The sequence below is a fragment of the Tympanuchus pallidicinctus genome, unplaced genomic scaffold, assembly GCF_026119805.1.
Source record: "Tympanuchus pallidicinctus isolate F22 unplaced genomic scaffold, pur_lepc_1.0 scaffold127, whole genome shotgun sequence".
NCBI classification, from domain to species: domain Eukaryota; kingdom Metazoa; phylum Chordata; class Aves; order Galliformes; family Phasianidae; genus Tympanuchus; species Tympanuchus pallidicinctus.
Window position 1 is genome coordinate 68,462 of NW_026294645.1, and position 10,987 is coordinate 79,448.

Genomic DNA, 10,987 nt, shown 5'->3' on the forward strand with positions numbered 1-10,987 from the left:
GCCCCATAAGTCCCCCATAGGACCCCATAAGACCCCATAGGACCCCATAAGACCCCATAGACCCCCATAATGCCCCCATAGGCCCCACAAGGCCCAGCCCCATAAGGCTCCCATAGGACCCCATAAGCCCCATACGACCCCATACGACCCCATAGGACCCCATAGGACCCCATAAGACCCCATAAGACCCCACAGGACCCCATAGGACCCCATAGGACCCCATAAAACACCATAAGACACCACAGGACCCCATAAGACCCCATAAGACCCCCCAAGAACCCATAGGACCCCACAAACCCCATAACGCCCCATAAAGTCCCCACACAACCCCATAAGACCCCATAAGAGCCGACAGCACCCCATAAACCCACAGGACCCCATAAATCCTAGAGGACCCCATAAGACCCCATAAAACCCCATAAGACCCCATAGGATCCCATAAGACAAAACAGGACCCCAAAGAACCCACAGGACCCCATAAATCCTATAGGACCCCATAAGACCCCATAAGACCCCATAGGACCCCATAGAACCCCATAGAACCCCATAGGACCCCACAGACCCCATAGAACCCCATAGGGCCCCATAGAATCCCATAGGACCCCATAAGTCCCCCATAGGCCCCATAAGTCCCCCATAGGACCCCATAAGACCCCATAGGACCCCATAATGCCCCCATAGGCCCCACAAGGCCCAGCCCCATAAGGCTCCCATAGGTCCCATAAGTCCCCCATAGGCCCCATAAGTCCCCCATAGGACCCCATAAGACCCCATAGGACCCCATAAGTCCCCCATAGGCCCCATAAGACCCCATAGGACCCCATAAGACCCCATAGGACCCCATAAGTCCCCCATAGGCCCCATAGGGCCCCCATAGGCCCCATAAGTCCCCCATAGGACCCCATAAGACCCCATAGGACCCCATAAGACCCCATAAGACCCCATAGGCCCCATAAGTCCCCCATAGGCCCCATAAGACCCCATAGGACCCCATAAGACCCCATAGGACCCCATAAGACCCCATAGGACCCCATAAGTCCCCATAGGCCCCATAAGTCCCCCATAGGACCCCATAGGACCCCATAAGACCCCCATAGGACCCCATAAGACCCCATAAGACCCCATAGGCCCCATAAGTCCCCCATAGGCCCCATAAGACCCCATAGGACCCCATAAGTCCCCCATAGGACCCCATAAGACCCCCATAGGACCCCATAAGACCCCATAGGACCCCATAAGACCCCATAGGACCCCATAAGTCCCCATAGGCCCCATAAGTCCCCCATAGGACCCCATAGGACCCCATAAGACCCCCATAGGACCCCATAAGTCCCCATAGGACCCCATAGGACCCCATAGGACCCCATAAGTCCCCCATAGGCCCCATAAGTCCCCATAGGACCCCATAAGACCCCATAGGACCCCATAAGTCCCCCATAGGCCCCATAAGTCCCCCATAGGCCCCATAAGTCCCCCATAGGACCCCATAAGACCCCATAAGACCCCATAAGTCCCCCATAGACCCCATAAGTCCCCATAGGCCCCATAAGACCCCATAGGACCCCATAAGACCCCATAGGACCCCATAAGTCCCCCATAGGCCCCATAAGTCCCCCATAGGACCCCATAAGTCCCCCATAGGACCCCATAAGACCCCATAGGACCCCATAAGACCCCCACAGGACCCTATAAGACCCCATAGGACCCCATAAGTCCCCCATAGGACCCCATAAGACCCCATAGGACCCCATAAGTCCCCCATAGGACCCCATAAGACCCCATAAGACCCCACAGGACCCCAAAGGACCCCATAAGAGCCCATAGGAACCCACCGCACCCCAGAAACCCTGTAAGACCCCATAGGAACCCCAGAAACCCTATAAAACTCATCAGACCCCATAAGACCTCATAGGACCCCATAGGAGCCCATAAAACCCCACAGGACCCCATAAGACCCCATAAGACCCCCCAAGAACCCATAGGACCCCACAAACCCCATAACGCCCCATAAAGTCCCCACACAACCCCATAAGACCCCATAAGAGCCGACAGCACCCCATAAACCCACAGGACCCCATAAATCCTAGAGGACCCCATAAGACCCCATAAAACCCCATAAGACCCCATAGGATCCCATAAGACAAAACAGGACCCCAAAGAACCCACAGGACCCCATAAATCCTATAGGACCCCATAAGACCCCATAAGACCCCATAGGACCCCATAGAACCCCATAGGGCCCCATAGAACCCCATAGGACCCCATAAGACCCCATAGGACCCCATAAGTCCCCCATAGGACCCCATAAGTCCCCCATAGGCCCCATAAGTCCCCCATAGGAACCCATAAGACCCCATAGGACCCCATAAGTCCCCCATAGGCCCCATAAGTCCCCCATAGGACCCCATAAGACCCCATAGGACCCCATAAGTCCCCCATAGGACCCCATAAGTCCCCATAGGACCCCATAAGACCCCCATAGGACCCCATAAGACCCCATAGGACCCCATAAGACCCCATAGGATCCCATAGGACCCCATAAGACCCCATAGGGACCCCATAGGACCCCATAGGGACCCCATAGGAACCCATAGGCGCCAGACCTGTGATGAGGTTGCGGATGAGCAGCGGTTCGTCGGCGGGGTCGTAGTCCAGCATCCCTCTGTAGGGCTGGCGGCCTGCAAGGGGGGCATGGGGTCACTTATGGGGTCACTTATGGGGTTATGGGGTCGGTTATGGGGTTATGGGGTCACTTATGGGGTCACTTATGGGGTTATGGGGTCGGTTATGGGGTTATGGGGTCACTTATGGGGTCACTTATGGGGTTATGGGGTCGGTTATGGGGTTATGGGGTCACTTATGGGGTCACTTATGGGGTTATGGGGTCGGTTATGGGGTTATGGGGTCACTTATGGGGTCACTTATGGGGTTATGGGGTCGGTTATGGGGTTATGGGGTTATGGGGTCAGGTATGGGGTTATGGGGTCGGTTATGGGGTTATGGGGTCACTTATGGGGTCACTTATGGGGTTATGGGGTCAGGTATGGGGTTATGGGGTCGGTTATGGGGTTATGGGGTCACTTATGGGGTCACTTATGGGGTTATGGGGTCAGGTATGGGGTTATGGGGTCGGTTATGGGGTTATGGGGTCACTTATGGGGTCAGGTATGGGGTTATGGGGTCACTTATGGGGTCACTTATGCGGTCATGGGGTCAGGTGTGGGGTTATGGGGTCGGTTATGGGGTTATGGGGTCACTTATGGGGTCACTTATGGGGTTATGGGGTCGGTTATGGGGTTATGGGGTCGGTTATGGGGTCAGGTATGGGGTTATGGGGTCAGGTATGGGGTCATGGGGTCAGCTATGGGGTTATGGGGTCACTTATGGGGTCACTTATGGGGTTATGGGGTCAGGTATGGGGTTATGGGGTCACTTATGGGGTTATGGGGTCAGGTATGGGGTTATGGGGTCACTTATGGGGTCAGGTATGGGGTTATGGGGTCACTTATGAGGTCACTTATGGGGTCATGGGGTCAGGTATGGGGTTATGGGGTCACTTTTGGGGTCAGGTATGGGGTTATGGGGTCACTTATGGGGTCACTTATGGGGTCATGGGGTCAGGTATGGGGTTATCGGGTCACTTATGGGGTCACTTATGGGGTTATGGGGTCACTTATGGGGTTATGGGGTCACTTATGGGGTCAGGTATGGGGTTATGGAGTTATGGGGTCGGTTATGGGGTTATGGGGTCGGTTATGGGGTTATGGGGTCGGTTATGGGGTTATGGGGTCACTTATGGGGTCGGTTATGGGGTTATGGGGTCACTTATGGGGTTATGGGGTCAGGTATGGGGTTATGGGGTCACTTATGCGGTCACTTATGGGGTCATGGGGTCACTTATGGGGTCACTTATGGGGTCAATTATGGGGTTATGGGGTCACTTATGGGGTTATGGGGTCACTTATGGGGTTATGGGGTTATGGGGTCGGTTATGGGGTTATGGGGTCAGGTATGGGGTTATGGGGTTATGGGGTCGGTTATGGGGTCACTTATGGGGTCAGGTATGGGGTTATGGGGTCAGGTATGGGGTTATGGGGTCACTTATGAGGTCACTTATGGGGTCATGGGGTCAGGTATGGGGTTATGGGGTCACTTATGGGGTTATGGGGTCAGGTATGGGGTTATGGGGTCAGGTATGGGGTTATGGGGTCGGTTATGGGGTTATGGGGTCGGTTATGGGGTTATGGGGTCAGGTATGGGGTTATGGGGTCAGGTATGGGGTTATGGGGTCAGGTATGGGGTTATGGGGTCGGTTATGGGGTTATGGGGTCGGGTATGGGGTTATGGGGTCGGTTATGGGGTTATGGGGTCAGGTATGGGGTTATGGGGTCGGTTATGGGGTTATGGGGTCGGGTATGGGGTTATGGGGTCGGTTATGGGGTTATGGGGTCAGGTATGGGGTTATGGGGTCGGTTATGGGGTTATGGGGTCGGTTATGGGGTTATGGGGTCGGTTATGGGGTTATGGGGTCAGGTATGGGGTTATGGGGTCGGTTATGGGGTTATGGGGTCAGATATGGGGTTATGGGGTCACTTATGGGGTCACATATGGGGTTATGGGGTCAGTTATGGGGTCACTTATGGGGTTATGGGGTTATGGGGTCACTTATGGGGTCACTTATGGGGTTATGGGGTCAGTTATGGGGTTATGGGGTCACTTATGAGGTCACTTATGAGGTTATGGGGTCACTTATGGGGTCACTTATGGGGTCACTTATGGGGTTATGGGGTCACTTATGGGGTTATGGGGTCACTTATGGGGTTATGGGGTCAGGTATGGGGTTATGGGGTCAGCTATGGGGTTATGGGGTCACTTATGGGGTTATGGGGTCAGGTATGGGGTTATGGGGTCACTTATGGGGTTATGGGGTCGGTTATGGGGTTATGAGGTCACGTGTGGGGTTATGGGGTCACTTATGGGGTTATGGGGTTATGGGGTTGGTTATGGGGTTATGCGGTCAGTTATGGGGTTATGGGGTCACTTATGAGGTCAGTTATGGGGTCATGGGGTCGGTTATGGGGTTATGGAGTCACTTATGCGGTCACTTATGGGGTCATGGGGTCACTTATGGGGTCACTTATGGGGTCATGGGGTCGGTTATGGGGTCAGGTATGGGGTTATGGGGTCACTTATGGGGTTATGGGGTCGGTTATGGGGTTATGGGGTCAGGTATGGGGTTATGGGGTCAGGTATGGGGTTATGGGGTCAGGTATGGGGTTATGGGGTCGGTTATGGGGTTATGGGGTCGGTTATGGGGTTATGGGATCAGGTATGGGGTTATGGGGTCGGTTATGGGGTTATGGGGTCGGTTATGGGGTTATGGGGTCAGGTATGGGGTTATGGGGTCGGTTATGGGGTTATGGGGTCGGTTATGGGGTTATGGGGTCGGTTATGGGGTTATGGGGTCAGGTATGGGGTTATGGGGTCAGTTATGGGGTTATGGGGTCAGGTATGGGGTTATGGGGTCACTTATGGGGTCATGGGGTCAGCTTTGGGGTCATGGGATCGGTTATGGGGTTATGGGGTCGGTTATGGGGTTATGGGGTCAGGTATGGGGTTATGGGGTCACTTATGGGGTTATGGGGTCAGGTATGGGGTTATGGGGTCGGTTATGGGGTTATGGGGTCAGGTATGGGGTTATGGGGTCGGTTATGGGGTTATGGGGTCAGGTATGGGGTTATGGAGTCACTTATGGGGTCACTTATGGGGTTATGGGGTTATGGGGTCAGTTATGGGGTTATGGGGTCACTTATGGGGTCACTTATGGGGTTATGGGGTTATGGGGTCACTTATGGGGTTATGGGGTCACTTATGGGGTCACTTATGGGGTTATGGGGTTATGGGGTCAGTTATGGGGTTATGGGGTCACTTATGGGGTCACTTATGGGGTTATGGGGTTATGGGGTCACTTATGGGGTTATGGGGTCACTTATGGGGTCACTTATGGGGTTATGGGGTTATGGGGTCAGGTATGGGGTTATGGGGTCACTTATGGGGTCACTTATGGGGTTATGGGGTTATGGGGTCAGTTATGGGGTTATGGGGTCACTTATGGGGTCACTTATGGGGTTATGGGGTTATGGGGTCACTTATGGGGTTATGGGGTCACTTATGGGGTCACTTATGGGGTTATGGGGTTATGGGGTCAGGTATGGGGTTATGGGGTCGGTTATGGGGTTATGGGGTCGGTTATGGGGTTATGGGGTCACTTATGGGGTCACTTATGGGGTCACTTATGGGGTTATGGAGTCACTTATGGGGTCACTAATGGGATTATGGGGTCAGTTATGGGGTTATGGGGTCACTTATGGGGTCACTTATGGGGTCATGGGGTCACGTGTGGGGTCACGGGGTCACTTATGGGGTTGTTAAGGGGTCATGGGGTCACTTATGGGGTCACTTATGGGGTCATGGGGTCAATTATGGGGTTATGGGGTCACTTATGGGGTCATGGGGTCAATTATGGGGTTATGGGGTCGGTTATGGGGTTATGGGGTCAGGTATGGGGTTATGGGGTTATGGGGTTGGTTATGGGGTTATGGGGTCACTTATGGGGTTATGGGGTCACTTATGGGCTCACTTATGGGGTTATGGGGTCAGGTATGGGGTTATGGGGTCTGGTATGGGGTTATGGGGTCGGTAATGGGGTTATGGGGTCGGTTATGGGGTTATGGGGTCGGTTATGGGGTTATGGGGTCAGGTATGGGGTTATGGGGTCGGTTATGGGGTTATGGGGTCAGGTATGGGGTTATGGGGTCGGTTATGGGGTTATGGGGTCAGGTATGGGGTTATGGGGTCAGTTATGGGGTTATGGGGTCAGGTATGGGGTTATGGGGTCGGTTATGGGGTTATGGGGTCACTTATGGGGTCATGGGGTCAGCTTTGGGGTCATGGGGATCGGTTATGGGGTTATGGGGTCGGTTATGGGGTTATGGGGTCAGGTATGGGGTTATGGGGTCACTTATGGGGTTATGGGGTCAGGTATGGGGTTATGGGGTCGGTTATGGGGTTATGGGGTCAGGTATGGGGTTATGGGGTCGGTTATGGGGTTATGGGGTCAGGTATGGGGTTATGGAGTCACTTATGGGGTCACTTATGGGGTTATGGGGTTATGGGGTCAGTTATGGGGTTATGGGGTCACTTATGGGGTCACTTATGGGGTTATGGGGTTATGGGGTCACTTATGGGGTTATGGGGTCACTTATGGGGTCACTTATGGGGTTATGGGGTTATGGGGTCAGGTATGGGGTTATGGGGTCACTTATGGGGTCACTTATGGGGTTATGGGGTTATGGGGTCACTTATGGGGTTATGGGGTCACTTATGGGGTCACTTATGGGGTTATGGGGTTATGGGGTCAGGTATGGGGTTATGGGGTCACTTATGGGGTCACTTATGGGGTTATGGGGTTATGGGGTCAGTTATGGGGTTATGGGGTCACTTATGGGGTCACTTATGGGGTTATGGGGTTATGGGGTCACTTATGGGGTTGTATGGGGTCACTTATGGGGTCACTTATGGGGTTATGGGGTTATGGGGTCAGGTATGGGGTTATGGGGTCGGTTATGGGGTTATGGGGTCGGTTATGGGGTTATGGGGTCACTTATGGGGTCACTTATGGGGTCACTTATGGGGTTATGGAGTCACTTATGGGGTCACTAATGGGATTATGGGGTCAGTTATGGGGTTATGGGGTCACTTATGGGGTCACTTATGGGGTCATGGGGTCACGTGTGGGGTCACGGGGTCACTTATGGGGTTGTTAAGGGGTCATGGGGTCACTTATGGGGTCACTTATGGGGTCATGGGGTCAATTATGGGGTTATGGGGTCACTTATGGGGTCATGGGGTCAATTATGGGGTTATGGGGTCGGTTATGGGGTTATGGGGTCAGGTATGGGGTTATGGGGTTATGGGGTTGGTTATGGGGTTATGGGGTCACTTATGGGGTTATGGGGTCACTTATGGGCTCACTTATGGGGTTATGGGGTCAGGTATGGGGTTATGGGGTCTGGTATGGGGTTATGGGGTCGGTAATGGGGTTATGGGGTCGGTTATGGGGTTATGGGGTCAGGTATGGGGTTATGGGGTCAGGTATGGGGTTATGGGGTCGGTTATGGGGTTATGGGGTCGGTTATGGGGTTATGGGGTCGGGTATGGGGTTATGGGGTCGGTTATGGGGTTATGGGGTCAGGTATGGGGTTATGGGGTCACTTATGGGGTCACTTATGGGGTTATGGGGTCAGGTATGGGGTTATGGGGTCACTTATGGGGTCACTTATGGGGTTATGGGGTCACTTATGGGGTTATGGGGTCAGGTATGGGGTTATGGGGTCGGTTATGGGGTTATGGGGTCAGGTATGGGGTTATGGGGTCAGGTATGGGGTTATGGGGTCAGGTATGGGGTTATGGGGTCGGTTATGGGGTCACTTATGGGGTTATGGGGTCAGGTATGGGGTTATGGGGTCGGTTATGGGGTTATGGGGTCGGTTATGGGGTTATGGGGTCACTTATGGGGTCACTTATGGAGTCATGGGGTCACTTAGGGGGTTATGGGGTCAGATATGGGGTTATGGGTTCGGTTATGGGGTTATGGGGTCACTTATGGGGTCATGGGGTCAGCTATGGGATTATGGGGTCACTCATGCGGTCACTTATGGGGTCATGGGGTCAATTATGGGGTTATGGGGTCATGGGGTCACTTATGGGGTCACTTATGGGGTCAATTATGGGGTTATGGGGTCAGGTATGGGGTTATGGGGTCACTTATGGGGTCACTTATGGGATCATGGGGTTATGGGGTCGGTTATGGGGATATGGGGTCGGTTATGGGGTTATGGGGTCAGGTATGGGGTTATGGGGTCGGTTATGGGGTTATGGGGTCAGGCATGGGGTTATGGGGTCAGGTGTGGGGTTATGGGGTCGCTTATGGGGTTATGGGGTCACTTATGGTGTTATGGGGTCAGGTATGGGGTTATGGGGTCGCTTATGGGGTTATGGGGTCGGTTATGGGGTTATGGGGTCAGGTATGGGGTTATGGGGTCAGTTATGGGGTTATGGGGTCAGGTATGGGGTTATGGGGTCAATTATGGGGTCACTTATGGGGTCATGGGGTCAGTTATGGGGTTATGGGGTCATGGGGTCACTTATGGGGTCAATTATGGGGTTAAGGGGTCATGGGGTCACTTATGGGGTCACTTATGGGGTCAATTATGGGGTTATGGGGTCAATTATGGGGTTATGGGGTCATGGGGTCACTTATGGGGTCATGGGGTCAGTTATGGGGTTATGGGGTCATGGGGTCACTTATGGGGTCAATTATGGGGTTATGGGGTCATGGGGTCACTTATGGGGTCACTTATGGGGTCAATTATGGGGTTATGGGGTCAATTATGGGGTTATGGGGTCATGGGGTCACTTATGGGGTCACTTATGGGGTCATGGGGTCAGGTATGGGGTTATGGGGTCAGGTATGGGGTTATGGGGCCACTTATGGGGTCACTTATGGGGTTATGGGGTCAGGTATGGGGTTATGGGGTCACTTATGGGGTCACTTATGGGGTCAATTATGGGGTTATGGGGTCAGCTATGGGGTCACGGGGTCACTTGTGGGGTTATGGGGTCACTTATGGGGTTATGGGGTTATGGGGTCAGGTATGGGGTTATGGGGTCAGGTATGGGGTTATGGGGTCGGTTATGGGGTTATGGGGTCAGGTATGGGGTTATGGGGTCGGTTATGGGGTTATGGGGTCAGGTATGGGGTTATGGGGTCAGGTATGGGGTTATGGGGTCACTTATGGGGTTATGGGATCACTTATGGGGTTATGGGGTCAGGTATGGGGTTATGGGGTCGGTTATGGGGTTATGTGGTCAGGTATGGGGTTATGGGGTCAGGTGTGGGGTTATGGGGTCAGTTATGGGGTTATGGGGTCAGGTATGGGGTTATGCGGTCAGTTATGGGGTTATGGGGTCAGGTATGGGGTTATGGGGTCAGTTATGGGGTTATGGGGTCAGGTATGGGGTTATGGGGTCGGTTATGGGGTTATGGGGTCAGGTATGGGGTTATGGGGTCAGTTATGGGGTTATGGGGTCAGGTGTGGGGTTATGGGGTCAGGTATGGGGTTATGGGGTCAGGTGTGGGGTTATGGGGTCAGTTATGGGGTTATGGGGTCAGGTGTGGGGTTATGGGGTCGGTTATGGGGTTATGGGGTCAGGTATGGGGTTATGGGGTCAGTTATGGGGTTATGGGGTCAGGTATGGGGTTATGGGGTCGCTTATGGGGTTATGGGGTCGGTTATGGGGTTATGGGGTCAGGTATGGGGTTATGGGGTCAGTTATGGGGTTATGGGGTCAGGTATGGGGTTATGGGGTCAGGTATGGGGTTATGGGGTCAGGTATGGGGTTATGGGGTCAATTATGGGGTCACTTATGGGGTCATGGGGTCAGTTATGGGGTTATGGGGTCACTTATGGGGTCACTTATGGGGTTATGGGGTCTGGTATGGGGTTATGGGGTCAGGTATGGGGTTATGGGGTCACTTAAGGGGTCAGGTATGGGGTTATGGGGTCGGTTATGGGGTTATGGGGTCACTTATGGGGTTATGGGGTCAGGTCTGGGGTTATGGGGTCAGTTATGGGGTTATGGGGTCACTTATGGGGTCAGGTATGGGGTTATGGGGTCGGTTATGGGGTTATGGGGTCAGGTATGGGGTTATGGGGTCAGGTATGGGGTTATGGGGTCGGTTATGGGGTTATGGGGTCACTTATGGGGTTATGGGGTCAGGTATGGGGTTATGGGGTTGGTTATGGGGTTATGGGGTCGCTTATGGGGTTATGGGGTCAGTTATGGGGTTATGGGGTCGGTTATGGGGTTATGGGGTCAGGTATGGGGTTATGGGGTCACTTATGGGGTTATGGGGTCGGTTATG

The 10,987-nt window shown here is 53.6% G+C and overlaps 1 protein-coding gene and 1 long non-coding RNA gene across 15 annotated transcripts in view; one reads left to right on the plus strand and one right to left on the minus strand.

Annotated features, from left to right (window-relative positions):
- Positions 1 to 2,725, minus strand: part of LOC128075726 (unconventional myosin-Vb-like) — a 59,846-nt gene extending 57,121 nt beyond the window's left edge. The window contains exon 1 of the mRNA XM_052672718.1: positions 2,604 to 2,725. Within this exon, the coding sequence (XP_052528678.1) occupies positions 2,604 to 2,658 (55 nt within the window). The 5' untranslated portion in view covers positions 2,659 to 2,725. The remainder of the gene's footprint in view (positions 1 to 2,603) is intronic.
- A 1,706-nt stretch (positions 2,726 to 4,431) lies between these two features.
- Positions 4,432 to 9,839, plus strand: LOC128075729 (uncharacterized). 14 transcript variants are annotated; one of them, XR_008204085.1, is made up of 4 exons: positions 4,432 to 4,533; positions 5,230 to 5,269; positions 5,330 to 5,469; positions 9,775 to 9,839. It is a non-coding gene; the product is annotated as an uncharacterized LOC128075729 (long non-coding RNA). The 14 variants fall into 14 exon arrangements; XR_008204079.1 differs by having other exon boundaries at positions 9,735 to 9,808; XR_008204082.1 differs by lacking the exon at positions 9,775 to 9,839 and adding an exon at positions 8,511 to 8,565.
- The last annotated feature ends 1,148 nt before the right edge of the window (positions 9,840 to 10,987 follow it).